We start from the raw sequence: 17,247 nt of genomic DNA, 5'->3' as shown, positions 1-17,247 counted from the left end.
CACACACACACACACACACACACACACACACACACACACACACACACACACACACGCGCGCACACACACAAGCGCGCACACGCACAGGCGCGTGCATGCGTACACACACTGCCTCCCGAGATTGATCACATTACCGTTAACTATTCCCCATATAATTCATCTCCTCGCCATTTCTGCCGATTCAGCAAACATGGGATACGACGCATGCAGTCTGTGTAATGTCACACCTATCAAATGTCACCCGCGGGTAGTTTGTAGTCGTTCTCGCCGACAAATATCGCCGGAAATTGCTGATGAGTAGACGGTCGCGATCATAATGGGCTTTTACGCGTATCCCAGAGTGAGGCCGGCACTCCCCGCTGCACAGATTTGCCGCAACCCCGGATTTAGGTCTTGCCGCGGTTCTCACCCACCGCCTACCTAAATATGTTCTCCGCAAGTCGACTGCTTACGATGCAATTCACCGTGTAGATGTGTCGTACCATCATAATTACAATATTTATGAGTTCGCAGAGAGCGGCGGCGCAGCAGAGACAGCGTTTGTTTAACCGATGCTATCATCCATGAGAGCGCGTCGGTGTGCGGTCGCGCGCTTCCTTGTACGAGGGAGGAGACTGACGCGAGATGTTGCTGCGAGCTTGGATGTGGAGACTCCGGTGACAGCGTGCGTACGTGCTTCGTCGCAGCTGTCATTGCGCGGTTTAGGCGCTTAAAATGAAACCAACCCAGAGTGTCAAGACGGTGCAGATATAAACATTAGAGAAGAGCGCGATGAGAGCTGGCGCGATCGCACGTGTAATTCATATTACCAGGAGTGTATAATATAGATCTATATTACATACATGACGACAGTAGGACCTGACCCGGTGTTGAAGGCATTGTCTTTTGCTGTTAGACACACAAAAGTTTCTCTTGATATCAGTCACAACATTAGCATTTCCTCCTAGACCTGTCCTCTATACACTGTGTATGAGAAATTCGTAACTTTAGGCCTACCATGTTACTCTCAACAGTCCATTAGAAAACGTTTTCTTTTAAGACTAACGTCAATGCTAATTTTGTTTCTGACAACGGACCCTGGTCCTGCAATCGCAAAACCCATAGTAAATCCCTGAAATCCAGCATGTGATCAAATGCACTACCTTGACTTAATTGTGTCAAGGTCGACCTATATCCAGGCAAACCGAAATGCTTTCTCTGCGGTCTATTATACCCGCATGGAATATTTCGCTCAATGGCGCTCTTAGTCAGCCTAGGCAGCATCCAGGACACCGGGTATACGCCCCTGTATATATAGCGCGGTCCTTGGTAATCCATCTGTCAGTATTCAGGACTCTGCGAAAGAGGAATCATTACCTATACACCTCTCTGTATATTGTTTCACGATAACTGCTGTTATGATGTTGACGGTTAGCGCTGTGGTGACGCTGCTTGTACTGACGCTCGCAGCGTCGCAGGATACAGACAGAAACGTGTCCGAAGCGTTGGATAACATAAGAAAGGTAAATAGAACATCGCGGAACTGAGAGAGACATAAACACACCCGGGGCGCGAGGCACCGCTATGCACGTAAAAGGGGAAAAACGGCGAGATTGCCATTAAAACCTAGCGATGATGCGTTTTAAGATAATCTTTTACTGACTTACTTGACTTACGCCCGTGGCTCCTGGGTGGAGCATAGGCCACTGATAAAACTTCGCCACCTGACTCGATGTTGGGCGAGTTGTCTGATGGTATCCCAGGTGTGTCCATCGGCTTTGATTTCGGCTTCGACCGACCTCCTCCATGTAGTTTTTGGACGGCCCCTTCCCCGTTGACCTTGTGGGTTCCACACCAGTGCTTGTCTGGCGATGGCGTCGCTAGATTTGCGTAAGGTGTGGCCAATCCACCTCCACTTTCTTCGCTTGATGTCCCTTGATGAATCTTACGGTAAAACGTAATTATTTGTTTGTTATATCTGCTATTATTATTGTTATTTCTGCTGCTGCTGCTGTTGTTGCAGTTGCCTTTGTGCTTGTTGATACTGTTGATGGTTATAAATTGCTATTATCATTACATACTATATACATATTACTGATGTGCAAAGACAAAATAAGAAAACAGGGGGACCGCGCAGGGGCGGCAGACAAGAGAAGAATGACGGTCTAAAATGGACAGTTTGCGATTCTTTGTTTTGCATAATGGTTGTCTGAGTGTCATTCGTTTTGCATGATAGTCGATGGAGAAGACAGCCACTGCAGTGGAACGATTACAGGCTCGGTTGGACGGAACGTTGGTGTGCGCTGATTCGTATACATTGATTTACGACAGCTGCTACAGGTGCGAGATTTTTATTGAATTCTGTAATCTATTCATCGTGCCGTCTCAAGTGGAATAACCCTTCTTTGTCGCTTTGTCGAGTCGTTCCAAATGGCGTAGGCGGCTGACGTTCCTTATTTTATATCAACTTCGCAATGCAACGGGACATAAACCGTTTATGCGTGAGGATATTGAAGAATATCGGGTTATCGAGAAATAATAATTCTAATCTTTCGAGTAGTGAGTTTAGGGATAAAAATATTCGAGCAAATTCACGTTTAGTGAGTAAAGTGAATATTAGAAACCCCTATTTTCATGAGGTGGTGTGACGGACCCAATGCTAAATTTCGGCTTGGTATCTTACCCTACACTATTGCATTCTACGATCATGAAACGTACGTCGTACTGATACGCGATGGAGACTTATACTGCAAACCCCATTGATTACAAATCGTAAAATGTTTCTGACCAGATTCGCCACAGACGAAGACGACACGGTTGATTGGTGGCGTGCAGAAGAGAGTTGCAATTCTCGTGGAGGACATCTAGTAGACATTGACACGCAGGAAGAGATGAGCCGGTTGTCCCAATATGCCAGCAAAAGAGACTTCAAAAACCTCATCTCAGGTTTGATATCTTCTAAAATATATAAATATATATCTTAAATTTGCTCTATATATATATATCTTGTAAAAACAGTAGTAGATTCGAAAATAATCAAATAACTATCATGTCAGCTGTAGTTTTCTTCGTTATTGCAGATAAACCTGTTTTTCCTATGCAACATAGTACGAGTTTTACTGCAGAAGATGCGAGCAGTGAATGCGCCTGACCCGCAGCAGACATGGCAAGTATTGCTATCTCCGTCGTTGCATCGCCATCGCTTAGACCTATCGCACGCAAACGATCGCCGGTACTGGCTATGTATACTAGCTCATGGATTTGGTGATAGTTGGCAGTAATAATATTACACACACGCACGCACGCACGCACACATGAACGCACGCACGCACACACACGCACACACACACGCACATGCGCGGACACACACATGCGCGCACGCACACGCACGCACGCACGCACGCACACATAATATTATACACGCACACGCGCACGCGCGCATATCTATAATGGGGATTATTATTGCATATATGATTGCAATCGGCAATACATATGTATAGGTAGTCCCCACGGCTTATGCTTACCAAATACCTCGAGAGTTTAACAGCTGTGCTTGCTTGTTGTCAGGCCTATTTATATCACCGCATTTAACAAAGCATTCGTTTATTATCAGAAACTTTTATAGTGAGTAAATATAAACTGAGTGCTATACTATGAACCGTTACCCTATTAACCCGCGTGAACTCGTTTGATGTCACTTACAGGAAGGCAGTTCGCGCTGTTCTCATTCTCGTGCCGTTGTTTGGTGCGCAGTACATACTGCTGATTTATCGACCTCCGCAAGGAACCTCAGGTGCAGAGGTCTTCACTAAGGTCTACGCCTTTTTCGCGTCGTTTCAGGTAATAAACATAAAAAAGCACGTAATCGCGGAACAACGTGTTCTATAATCACACCTAATGTCTGCGCCATTTTCTGCGTCGTTTCAAGAAATAAACACAAGAGCTGTGCAGTCGCGGTAAAATGCCTCTTATTGCGCTCATGCCCACTTTTTATACGTTCTCCCTTGTCTGCTTTTTGCGAAACTATAGATCAACGCTAATCCACTGATGGGTACCTCATATTACATTTGTCAGTTGTTAAGCTCTCTATATAGGTAATGCACTCTCTAATCCCTCTCACACGGGGGACTGGAATTAATTTTTTATATCAATTATCATAACTAATATTATCTGCACAAAGCGATTTACAAAAATACGATTCCCTAAATGATATCCTCCTGGTATTATTTTGCCACCTCAATGTTTAATGTTCTAATCGAGCTATATACCTACATATAGTGAAGAGTACGCATACACACGTCACTTTCTTATAATGGGGAAAGCGCTCCATGTGCCATAGTTCTGACTATGTACATGTAAGAGAGATGTCCATGTATTCGCAGAAAGACCTGAACAGTTTTAGGCGTCATAACCCCAGTATTACCAGGAAGCGTTGTCAGGCTGAACAGCAAGCAGTTCAGATCTTTTATGCGATATTTGAATGATGTATGTATACGTTTACGTAAAAATGAACGAAATACGTCTCGCAGATGGTTAATCGCAGACAGGGAGTACTCTTTTCATGCAAACAGATGATCGGGACACGCACGTGACCTTGCCGTAGTCATTCCCTCTATTTCTCTCGCCGATATAGCCGTGAATCAATTACGCATTCATGTTTCCTGAAGTGGATTCTATAACGATGTTTTATCATATCTCATCTTAACACACATCGAGAAATTCTTATCTCTACAACGTCACATAATCTTACACTCGACGTTTTGCTTTTCATTCAGGGGTTGTTCGTCGCTCTGATATTCTGCTTGTTGAACGGCGAGGTTCTGCGAACAATATACACGCACGTGATGCGCAACATATTGAAACGAACCGACAAACTTTCAGCGAGAAACACGTCCGTTTATCTGCGACCGAAGTCGACGGCAAACGTCGCCGAACAGACGCCCATTCACCAGAATTCTCAGTTCTGAAGAAGCGAACGAACACGCGCGGCGCACGATTCCCCGCATGCGAACTGAGGCCCACGACGACGAGCTGTGTGTGCGCGCGCGCGCGAGGTGACCTCGTGATAAACGTGCCTCGCAACTGCCCTGCAGGCTACGCGCCGGGATTCTGGACGAGCGGCAACGACCACTGGCGACACGACGGCATCTACGAGTGGGGACACCCCGGTCGCGCCTGCTTCTCCAGCGCAGTCGTCGGCTGGTTAGCGCTCGAGCCCGACCGACCGCACGGCCAGCTGAACTGCGTGTTCGCGGACGCAAGCGCGGGCATGGGCTGGCGGGACACGAGCTGCTCACGCACCGATCTTCTTCCACTGTGCGAGTCGGAGCCGGCAATTGCAGACGCGAACTAGCAATATGCTCAAGAAGCGTTGGCCGTTTCATCCGTTCTAGAGGCTAATAACGCGCACTAGCAATTTCTGCGCGCGGTAGGGAAAAACAGCTGCATTCGATTGAGTGCGACTGTGTAAATGACAAAAAAACCGTTCCTGGCTCTTAGACTCGTTAACTTGACCGGTAATTTCGATTTTAGCGACGGAAAAGTACCATTGAGGCTCGAAGAGCACTTAACGAATTAATTAATTAAACGAGAACATTCCTGTTATGAGTTTTTTGTCAAATTTGACCATTTTATCTAGAGAGTGCACCAAAATTGAATGGCTGGCATGATTATTGATTTGAACAGCAGGTATAGCGCAAACCAGAAATGTAAAATAAACATAATTAATTGTGTTTATTGCGTGTAAAAAGCATACCGTACGTGTGAAAACGGAGCCCTACTACCATGTTTTAATATAGCTTTTTGCAACGTCGCGAAAGTTTTACCGAGGCAATGATAACGAATGACACCATGAAGGACACGAGATAGGATGACGCGTTGCAAAAACTCTAAATAACGAATCCCAAGTTAGCATCTGTGAAACTCGTCAGAAGCAATAACTCTACCCGTGCAGCGATTTAACACGGCAGCGATGTGCTACACGGGTAAAGGGAGTTAGAGCAGCACTCGCCGCGCTCAGCAGTATATATAAGCTAGCATAAATAGCTAAGAATAGTTTAAGTTAGCATCGTTTTCGCCATCGTATTTAACATTATAAAAGAAAACGCAAAGTAAAAAAACCATGGGGCTATTGGAGTGGGCTAATGCTAAAGCAGTGGGCTTAATGGTTCACAACATAAACTTGCTCTATTTAGAACTAATGTACGATAAAAAATACTTGTGCGCATAATGATTGAATTGCCTTTTTGAGTCTATTTCGCAATGCTATGAATTAACGTTGCGGATTATCCTCTCTTCATACTGTAAGAAATCTAATAACACAACAATGCAAATGTTCAACTTGTTTCCTGTAGCGGTGTTGCGGTTCACCATGTAAGCAATCACCATTATAACAGATTTATACATATACAAAATATACATTTTTTTAACAGATAATATACTATCATAAGACGTGTGCGCACAATTATTAAGTTTGTTTGGTTTTTATCAAAGCTATAGTGAGTCTCGACACTGCAGGTGATCATGCATTCATACTGTTACAAATCAAGTCAAACTATATGTAAATATTCAACGTGTTTATTGCGATAATAAGCGGATACGTTCACAATATGTGACAAAAACACAATACATAGTCACAATTAGACAGAATTAATAACTATAGATTGATATTTAGTCATTATTTTTCAAAAATTTCCCGTCTTAAAAGAAAGTACAAATAGGAGAATGATGATGAAAAGTGTGAACGTTATTGAAAGTTAATTTGAAGTGTCCAATTTCTTGCCTGATCTTACCTTTACTGTTCGAATTAATTATGCAAACGTGCATCGTAACAAAGTTAATACCACATTACTATTTTAATATAATTTCCAGTATTTGCTGTTATATCTGCACCTGATAATATATTAAAAATAATAGTAGTGTAATAAAAAATAATTATAATTTTGATCGTGTAGCTTTAATATTTACAATAATTTTTACACTTCAGCATGCGGTAGTCGGCTTTAATAACGTTTTGAACATTAGGAGTGATTTCATGTTGGTGATATTGCACTTGTATACGCGGCCGCTTGCCTCACAGTTGAACCCGGCTCCTCGGCAACATAGGATGTCACGTGTGCACTGCAGCGCGAATCCACTAGAGAAAGTGAACAAAAAATTATTGGCAGCTAATAGTGAACCAAGGTTTTCCAGTATAGTCGCTAATTAATTGTGGCACGCAGCTCCTTGTGCCATATGTGCGACGAGAGCTGATGTCACTTGCACTTACGTCACTCAGATTCATCTTCACAATTCCGCCGTGGGCAGGATCCCGCTTATTAAACTGACCTGAAAATGCGTGTTCGTCATTAGATGCTTATAATGACTGCCATAACACAGAAAACTTTAGATTAGGTGACAACAGTATATATATAATATATACTGATCCTGTTGTTTCGCATAGGTGTTCTATACACATACTAATTCGGAATAAAAATTGTTTATATTTACCGAAAGCAGCATATAGTTGCAGAATACATGACACGAAGTCAACAAAATATAGCAGGCCATCCTTACGAATGTGTCTCATCATGATCACACAGATGACATCGGTGCTGAGGTAAAATCCTGCAAAATTCACACCTCGATAACGCTCGTGATACGTCACATTATTCGTCTTTATCGAATTACCAAAGATTTCCTTTTACCGGTACATATTAGCAATTTTTATAAATAAAATTTAATATATTATAAACTGACTCAGTACTAAGTGATCATAATGTGAATTAAAATATATTTTTATAGCATGAAATTGAAAGACACTATTCGCAGAAAAGGCTCGACTGTGATATAAGCAATACAGCATGTCACGCTCTGCAGTTTGATATAGCGGTAGTAAGATCTCGATGACCATGAAATCTTACGAGACTTATATGCGTAACTCACTAAGCCATTAAGAAGTTGAAGGCTGATTTGCGACACGTGCGACGCTATGTTTAAAGATAGTGGCACATCGATGCGTCGGAACATCAGCTCATTTTAATTCGATTTTTGTTCGTAAACTTGTCGGTTAATTCTCGCGTGCTCGTTTCCTCCTCCGGTGTAAATTCAACCCCAGATTTTCCCTTATTTATCCCACGTAACTCTCTCTCTCTGATTAAGTCATAAAGCACAATATAAAACAAAAGCAATAACATGCGTCGTCGTTAATTAGTTTATTATTTAATTACTTGTGTTATTTTTATTACGTTAGGAAATTACGAGGTGTGGGAGTAAAGACTGTACGAAATTTACAGAATGATTATGCATGGTCGTTTAGGGTTTGATTTTGTTTGGGTTTTATTAGTAAAGATTGGCAAAACGATAATTACTATCGAGAGTAGTATAGCAACTGCGATAGCCATAAGGAATATCGCGCCAAAAAACGCATTAATTCGTATATGTGTTAGAAAATAGGATCATAAATTTATATTACACATACCAACGTCTTTTAGTGCTTCTCGTAGTTTCTCGGCTTTCCATGACGCTACTATTCTTCGTTTTGGCGTGACTGCTAAAATATTTCCTGCAGAAGACAACATGCAGGGCTGCAGCAACTAATGCAGAGGACTAGTTGCGTAATATAATCCAGCATCGGAGACATTACATTTATCCCGAGACCGCAAAGAACGGCCAGTACCTTGGTCCGTTCACCGATAAAAACGCGGTGCGTTCGCCTTCTACCTGTCACTATTTCACCACCTTTGCTCTGTCTGAAGTTACATCATGCCTCACTATATGTCTGTCGTTGTCTCACCACCATTGCTCTGCATGTAGTTACACATCATGCCTCACTATATGTCTGTCGTTGTGTCTCCCACTACCATTTGCTCATACGCATGTCTAGCTTTACACAATCACCTGCGCTCACTATCCTATAACTAGTGCTCTCTTTCGCTTGGTTCTCTCCATCACACTTTGCCTTTGCACTTCGCTCCTTTCTATCAGTGGCGCTTTTCAAGCGACTCATCTGGCCTCTACTATTATGTGCATAGCTGCCGGCTCTGTTCTGACTACCTCCATATCGCTCATCTATGCCTGTTTCGACACTACTTTCTACTGTGACACGCGTCACTATTCGTTCGCTTTGTCTCGCGTAATGCCTTCTCGTCCTTCCTATCCTCTAACTCGCCTTTGCGTCTTTGCTATCTTAATCAGAGTGTCGCTTCTCCTGCTCATTTGCCTACCTTCATGTACTATGTCCTATCGTTCTCGTCGCTCTCAATAATTTTTTCTTTGCCGATCAATCCGTGCCTCGCTCCAGGTGAGTCTTCTGCTGTACTTCTAACCATACGCAAGCTCTTTGCGGGCAGTCCTTTCATTAGCTACTGATGTTTCGGTCCCCGTCTACGGCGTGCTTGCCCAGCTGTTACTATCGAGCGTTATTGCCTACGTTAAGAAAAACTTTAGTGTGTATCTTTTTTGCCCTATCTTAGATATTAAACTCCTATCTACTCAGTCGAGATGCCTTCTCGCCTCCGCGTTCTACGTGCCTTCTCGCTATCTAGGTCTTCGACTTCTCAGTGTGCGATTGAACTGGACCTTTTAGCGACATCGGATTTCTTACATGCATTCTGTCGGTGCGGCTCTATCTTCGCTCCTTTTCTACATGCCTCGCTCCATGGATTATTAGACACATACAGGCATTGGCGCATACGTCCAGACCAGGGTCCATGTGGCGGTCTACATGCCCTTCCTTTCCTTTCGTGTACATGCCTTCGTCCCTTTCTACAGCTCATGGTAGACTCCTCAGTTGTCTACATGCCTTCGAGGCGTCATTTTCATTGTGACATGACCTCGGTCATCTCCGGCGACTCTTAGCTATTCCTGTCACTATCCTGTATCTACAGTGTGCCTTCCTCCTTTTCTACATGCCTTCGCGCTCCTTTATTTGGCGGATGCTTCGCTCGCTCGTTCCTACACTAGGACCACTTCGGTCACTATGCTAACAGTGCTCTCCGCTCCTTTCTACATGGCACTTCGTCCTCCTTTCTAATGCCCTTCGCTCCTTTCTACAGCCTTCGCCTCATTTCTACACGCTTCGCTCCTTTCTACATAGCTCGCTATCGCTCCTTTCTACACGCCTATCTCGCGCCTCCTTTCTACACGCCTTCGCTCCGTCGCTACACAGCCATACGCTTCTTATCTAAGGCACGACCTGTCGGCATGCTTTCATAGACGCGACTTGCGTGTCGCCTGTCCTGTTGCTGACACGCTTCGTCAATGCGCACGTGTAATCTACACGCCTTCGCCTCCTTTGGTTCATATACTACGCACGGACTGTTCGCTCCTTTCTACACGCTTCGCCTTCTTTCTACATTGCTTTCGAGACTGCCTTCTCTACACGCACTTCGGCGGTCCTTTCTACAGCGGGCCTTTCGCTCCCTCGTTGGGCTACACTCGCTTCAGCTCCATTCTAGTACACGCCTTCGCCTCCTTGCTACACGGCCTTCGCTCCGTTCTACATGCTGCGCTCATTTCTACAATGCCTACGCTGACTTCAGTCATACATATAGTCCTTTCTGTGTCTATACTATTACTCTACCTTATTGCCTTTCTTTTTATAAGTTTCTACATGCCTTCGCTTCTTTCTAACTCACTTCAAGTGCGGCAATAACACGTCGACAGATGTTCAAGTCTGAGCAGTCACTAACATCTGTCGCAGATAATAGCAAACAAAAAATGGTCTCAACTCAAATCGTGTAGTCCCCCCCTCTCTCTCTCTCTCTCTCTCTCGCTCTCTCGCTCTCTCGCTCTCTGCTCTCTTCTCTCTCTCTCTCTCTCTCTCTCATCTCTCTCTCGTATTATATATATATATATATATATATATATATATATATATAGCCTTTTGGTTTTTGGTCATGAAATTATAAACTTGATAGCCTCACGAAACGAAGACTGCACTTCATAGTAGAAGGGACTGTAACGAAGACAGAGAGAGCCTAACGAATTTAAATCATATTAAAATAACACGATACAATCTTAATCGGGTGTGGAAGCATTCATAGCGTACCTTTCGGCAAGCACACTTTGAGGGCTTGACTGAGACAAAACACATCCACCTGTCTCTGTTCATCGGCATACTGCAGAAATATGTTCTCGTAGGATTCGGCCCCAGATCTCTGTGGCGCCTGTTCGTAATGCAATATATAATACATAAATATGATATTACATATTACATTAAATAATATACGATAATCATGTTATATTTTATATATATAAATCATATTAAGTAATTATATTATATTCTTGGGAAACAGGTTTATAAGCTGATGCTATTAATCGAAAAGTACATTGTTATTGAATTTTTTAGTGAATAATGTATTCGACGAAGTGTAATGGTGACATATGTGTTCATATAATGTGACGACTACGTGCCTTTATCAGTACCGTCTTCGTCACAGCAGTGGTGTCATCTAGCAACCTATAGATTAGAAAGCCGAAGATATTCAATGGAACTATTGATAAAATATCACAGCGCTTTGCCATGAAAAGGCTCACACAGCACATCTCACCCGAGGCATATATAACACGAGCGCATTAAAAGTGTCTTGTCATCATAAATACACGCAATATAAAAGGTTTGCGCCGGTTACGAAAAACGAGACGTTCAACATAAAAGCAACGAACTTGTTGCGAGTTACTCACTGTAGGTTCACTTGTGTACAACTGCTGATTCGTACGGTAAAACCCCCTTCCTTGCCTGCCTCATGCGTGGTTGGCATGATGACGTATCGCCCCTGTGGGAGCCAATATCTGTGCGCAAAATTATAATTTTCCGTGAATCTAATTGCAATAACCACTTCAATTAGTGACTATTGCGCACCGAATACTATGAACTACACTACATTGTAATTACATGCAATGCTGAACATGCCAAAACTGACATATCAACGAATATAATCAAGAGCTAATAACAATGTATTATTAGCTCTTGATATTATGCCCAACGGAGTAATACACCGATAGATCGGCGGCACGTGAAGTGATATTTATTCGAAGTTGTCGAAGTGTTTCACCTATGAGTTATTTGCCTGCTGTTGGTGTACCGGGAGTGATACTTGGCAACGTAGTTCTGAAAGAAGTTGACCGGCAGTCGCTCGGCGATAACTTTGGTTAGCTGCGTAACACAGTATTATATATATATTATAAATCATCACAGGAAAACAGTACGGATTTTTTCGAATTTTCGGCTACGTATGGCGTTATTCTGTGACAAGATGGCGACCGCAGATAGGCAAATAGAAATCTAATGCTAAACAAAGTTTTCAGTTAATTAGAATATGTTTTTTTACACGAGGTAAACTTCAGCATATTCTACGCGCTTATTGTGATTATAGCAGAGTGATACATATATATATATATATATATATATATACATATATATATATATATATATATATAATATTGTGAGTATATCATTGGTGATTTATACTATTTCATTCTATTATTTACTCTTCATGATAGTTGTGCGCGAAAGAAATGAAACGTTTTGCATAAATGTCGCTATAGCTTTAGAATTTGACACACCTGGTAGACTGAGAAGCCTATGACGTGCGGGTCGTAGCTGTTGTGTTGCTGCAGGGAGATTAGAACGTCGTCCGCCTCCGACACTGTCAGCAGTAGCTGCGGATTCGTGTAGAACGTCTCTGAAAGCAATGCGGAAAAGAAACGATTTAATTGCGTCGGTGCGGCTGTCGTTACTGTCGTGTCTGTAACGACAGCCGCAACGACGCAATTAAAACGTTAGCGCATGAGCCTATGCACCTGTGTACAGGTGTGTTTAGCAGAACGCTGTGTTCGCATGAGACAATGTCTCCTCGCTCGACAGTGAGCATTGTCTTCCTTGTATCAAAAAACATGCCGAGTGTTATGCCTCGGCAGCGGAAACCTACCACGCCCCCCGACTTTACTGCTTGTAATCGGATAAATAGTTTGTGTTTACCGTGATATAAATAGCTTGACGATGACTCAGCATGCAAGTAGAGCAGAAAAGCGTGCAATCTAGAGCAATGGCCGATGGCGAGATGGATGTTGGTCGAGTTAAAAGCGATTGTGTCTGATTTTGATTCATCAATGCAAGTGGAAATGCGAAGTGTCGTGCGCTACGCATCTTGCGGCGCAGCTTCACATAGCTCAACATTGTTAGCTTGCTGAATCCCCACAATCGATGCACCACACACACACACACCACACACAGCTCACATCACACACACACCAACACACACACACACACACACACACACACACACAGCACACAGGCACACAGGCACACATACACACACACTATATATGTGCCACACGCAGCCAAACCCGATCACACCCCTACATCACAGACATCACACAAACACGCGCAACAGTGTTGTGTGCACACACACACACACATACACCACGCACATGCACACGCGCTGCATGGCGCACCGCACGCACTACACGACGCGCAGCGACGCAAACGACGCACACACCACCACAGCGCGACGCACGCACGCACAACACACACACACACGATACAAACAACACCCGCTGCGGCACGCAGCCACGACCCAAACAAACACATCACGCGGCAGCCCACACAACACACCACATCACACACACACACACACACGTGTCGTTCAGAGGATTTGCACACCGAGGGCACCAAAGGGATAGCGCACGCCCCCACCCCACACCCTCGGTCTCAGGGCTGTAGCTAGCGGAAGGCAAGGGGGTAGTTGTTGCTCTCTCCAGCAGAAATATAGATACATTACATAGTCAATGGTGGTCACCTTCCCAGTACACACCTACCCACGTGGCCTTGATGATCCCCCTCCCACCAGGCAAAATGGTTTACCTACGCTTCTGCCATTACGCACTGCGCCCGCGCCATCCGTACCTGCGTGGTTTCTGCAACCACCGGCAGTAACGCCTCTGCACCATCGTCCGTGAAAGGTCTGCAATTCCCACGGCTTCTTCTTGTTGAGCGTCGGCTCGAGTTGAACGGTCTCCCACGCGATGTGCACCAGCTCAAGACTAGCGAAGCATTTCACGAAGTCGTAATACGGCATCCTACACAATTAGTCGAGAATACGTTATAATCTCGGAATAATGGGTTGTCAATTAAGAAATGCGTGCTCGGTAAATTATACTCGATGTACGTATATATAATACGCCGAGTAATTAAAAGAGTTATGTAACTGATTGACGTCATGACATTTATTTACGTCATTAGTTCGTTTGATGTTCGTATTTAAAGAAACCGAAGCTCAAGTGCTTGTCACGTGTATGTGTGCGTGCGTGCGTGCATGTCGGCGTGTGCGTGCGTGCGTGCATGTCGGCGTGTGCGCGAGCGCGTGTCAATGCGCTTGCCAGAATTCTCCGTCGGCTTTAAGACCAATGCCCAGTGCGTCCTTGTCTTTTTGTGAGACGGTGTTCCACTCCAGCGACCCCTCCTGCCAGGCACCGCTATAATTTGCAGCACCCCATGGATTACGCAGTCGCACTAGCTGTATACTCTCATCCATCGACGTGGACACCTATACACGGTTTAATTAAGTATAATAGTTACATATAAGCAGTAGGGAAGTTGCATTTCATTAATAGCTAGGGATTTAGGGAGTATGGGGTATTAGATTGGTTAGCACCCTGATGTTCTAGTAATTTACGTACAATTGAATAGTGATGATTTGACTGATATATTCGGTTATAGGTTGTGCGAATGTTGGACAAAGTCCGTTATTCATTTATAGACTTTTATCATTTCGATTTCATAATAAAACTGCCAAGTCGCATACTCGCATTTCTTACGCAAATTTCAGAGGAGCAATCACATGTCATTAGTGAACCATTTATCATTAGCGCAGTTTGAATAACATTCATTAGTTAATAATGAAATTATTAGTGTTCGCTCGATCGCTTATCGTTCTTATTCATTATTTATTCTAATTTTTATTAGACTTCCGTCGAAAGGTAATACCTTTTCTAGTTGAATAACTCGATAGCTTCTTCCCAACGATAATCCATTGGGGAGTATTTCCGGGACGCTTCCTTTCGCAGGCTGAAATATGTACTCGATCGTTATACACACATACACAACAGAAGAACCGCGCTATTAGTGGAATTACTTCCTTTGCTCGACCGTATTGGGTACTCGTGTTGCAATCCTGCCATAGACATCGGCTCTATAGCTGCCTTTGCTCTTACACAGGGGTGAACATAAAGGGAATAACCCGCGTGTCGTTAACAAATGGCACGGGGTAGCCATAGAGCGAGGCACGGCTGCCACAGCTTGAATCTAATGCAATCATTCGCACCGAAATAATTACAGAGGAACTCGCTGTGCTCGGCAGTGAATACATTTGTCACACTGCGTTGTGCCAACATCCATATGCACGCATCCAGCTAATCTGTGTATAAGAGACGCGGGTGTGATGAGGGGTCATGGGCGCGCGTGAAGGGGTTTACCATCGCTATAGAGCACATTAGGGGGGGAGGACGTGTCCAGCTTTACCCGTGTAGCCAGCCCTTCGCTTCCGCTATCGGGCTACATGACCCAAAGTGCTATACGGCAGTGGATTTCTACAGCGTAACAAGGCTGGTACCCGCTCACTAGTGTCGCCTCTATCACACATGGGCGCGTAATTGTTTTTCGGGGGTCATTTGGGTTCGATAAACCGCCCAATCTGACCAAAATAAAACGAGTTATGTTTGAATTTAGGGTGGCTGGCTAAAGTCGAGACGTTTATCTCGCCGGATAGCGTATTTTACTATCGCAGGCTACAACTCAGTCTGCCATACTGCAATAATTCACTACCGTTTCGCAGCACCGTTAAGTCGTATAGCCCTGTAGGCTGTAGCGGAAGCGAAGGACTACGCGGGTAGAGCCCGCCCAAGGAACCCCCGCCCAACAGCACGGTAATAGATCTGTAGAGATGCGTATGAGGTGCGGATGATTGCAGGAGGGAGAGCCACGTACGTTCGGCGTGGAACACGTTACGAGAGACGACACGTCCAGCATGCTCCGTAGCAGGATGCTGCAGGCCATGGGGTCATCCTTCATGTCCATCGTCTCCACCACACCCCCGGTCAGGTCGGTGAGTCCGTCTACTATCGTATTGTACTTGAGCGCCTCGTACGAGCCGTACAACCTGTAAGCCGGACATCCGCTAGTTCCGGTTATTGCCATTACGGTGTAATACGCGCTGGAGAGAGGGGAGTGGGGGTGTTATTAGGAGCCTGTGGGTGCGCATCCGCGTGTGCGATATGCCGCCCCGAACGTTTTACGTGACCGAGCAGTGCGATAGTCGGATGGTCGCACATTTACCATACATAATAGCAAATAAAATATTTCATATTCCCGCCGCCGAACTACACACTATAAAACCAGGCAATGTCACATATACGGATGCAAGGTGCGCGTATGTAATTATTCGCATAGTGCTGTGAGGTAATTGCTGTTGAAAAAAACATCTATACAATCTGAACATACGTCTACATAATGTCTACGGTATAGTGTAGGAAATGTGATGCATTCCACCATTCTGCCCGGTCGCACAGCAGCATAATCCACACATGTATTCATGCAGGGATGCTCTTAAACTATATATTATTATATATATATATATATATATATATTAGTTATACTCAGGAAGTAGATAATAGGGATTCCCTGATTATCTACTCTTAATATATACTATATCGAGAGAGAAATAGATAGGAGTATAGATATAAATAGATTAAGATAGAAAAATAGACTAGATAGTCAGATTAGAGTAGATAGATAGATGATAGAATAGATAGATTAGATAGATAGAAGATATGAGCAAGCATAGATAGAGTAGATAGAATAGAATCAGAAGATTAGATAGATAGATAGATAGATACATAGGTAGATAGTATAGATAGATAGATAGATAGATAGATAGATAGATAGGATAAGATAGATGGTACGACATATAGATAGAGACAGAGAGAGAGAGAGATGAACCACTTTTAAATATAGGGACTAACAATAATTATTATATGGTAATTCATTACGGGTTCAATGAGAATATAATCAGATCGGCGCAATTGAACAATGATCTTCATCCCTTTCTCTTGAGAGAAAACAACACGTTAACCTTACCACTTGTCCATTCGGGAGCGATAAACGAAATCACAGCTTAACTCAAAGAAACGACTTAGAGACGTCAGCGCGTTAGCAGCTCGAGCACCTAAACTTTTTTTTGGTTTTCCCCCCCCTAGACCGTGTAACTATATTCAACCGGTTTTCCCCCG

General features: G+C 43.8%; 2 protein-coding genes across 2 annotated transcripts in view; one reads left to right on the top strand and one right to left on the bottom strand.

The window, feature by feature from the left end:
* Positions 1 to 4,946, top strand: part of LOC106806619 (calcitonin gene-related peptide type 1 receptor-like) — a 20,388-nt gene extending 15,442 nt beyond the window's left edge. The window contains exons 8-10 of the mRNA XM_014808625.1: positions 3,060 to 3,140; positions 3,679 to 3,819; positions 4,755 to 4,946. Coding sequence (XP_014664111.1) covers positions 3,060 to 3,140; positions 3,679 to 3,819; positions 4,755 to 4,946 — 414 coding nt within the window. The remainder of the gene's footprint in view (positions 1 to 3,059; positions 3,141 to 3,678; positions 3,820 to 4,754) is intronic.
* Positions 4,947 to 6,539: 1,593 nt separating this feature from the next.
* LOC106806611 (calpain-C-like) overlaps positions 6,540 to 17,247 on the bottom strand; it is a 15,189-nt gene continuing 4,481 nt past the window's right edge. Inside the window, exons 5-17 of the mRNA XM_014808614.1 lie at positions 15,947 to 16,118; positions 14,948 to 15,028; positions 14,341 to 14,507; positions 13,868 to 14,040; positions 12,526 to 12,644; positions 12,015 to 12,115; positions 11,644 to 11,751; positions 11,374 to 11,419; positions 11,009 to 11,126; positions 8,438 to 8,521; positions 7,468 to 7,584; positions 7,247 to 7,305; positions 6,540 to 7,114 (exon numbers count right to left, since the gene is read on the bottom strand). Coding sequence (XP_014664100.1) covers positions 7,088 to 7,114; positions 7,247 to 7,305; positions 7,468 to 7,584; positions 8,438 to 8,521; positions 11,009 to 11,126; positions 11,374 to 11,419; positions 11,644 to 11,751; positions 12,015 to 12,115; positions 12,526 to 12,644; positions 13,868 to 14,040; positions 14,341 to 14,507; positions 14,948 to 15,028; positions 15,947 to 16,118 — 1,372 coding nt within the window. The 3' untranslated portion in view covers positions 6,540 to 7,087. The remainder of the gene's footprint in view (positions 7,115 to 7,246; positions 7,306 to 7,467; positions 7,585 to 8,437; positions 8,522 to 11,008; positions 11,127 to 11,373; positions 11,420 to 11,643; positions 11,752 to 12,014; positions 12,116 to 12,525; positions 12,645 to 13,867; positions 14,041 to 14,340; positions 14,508 to 14,947; positions 15,029 to 15,946; positions 16,119 to 17,247) is intronic.

Source organism: Priapulus caudatus, unplaced genomic scaffold (genome assembly GCF_000485595.1).
Source record: "Priapulus caudatus unplaced genomic scaffold, Priapulus_caudatus-5.0.1 Scaffold9, whole genome shotgun sequence".
Taxonomy (NCBI): Eukaryota; Metazoa; Priapulida; class Priapulimorpha; order Priapulimorphida; family Priapulidae; genus Priapulus; species Priapulus caudatus.
This window is presented reverse-complemented; position numbering and strand designations above follow the sequence as displayed.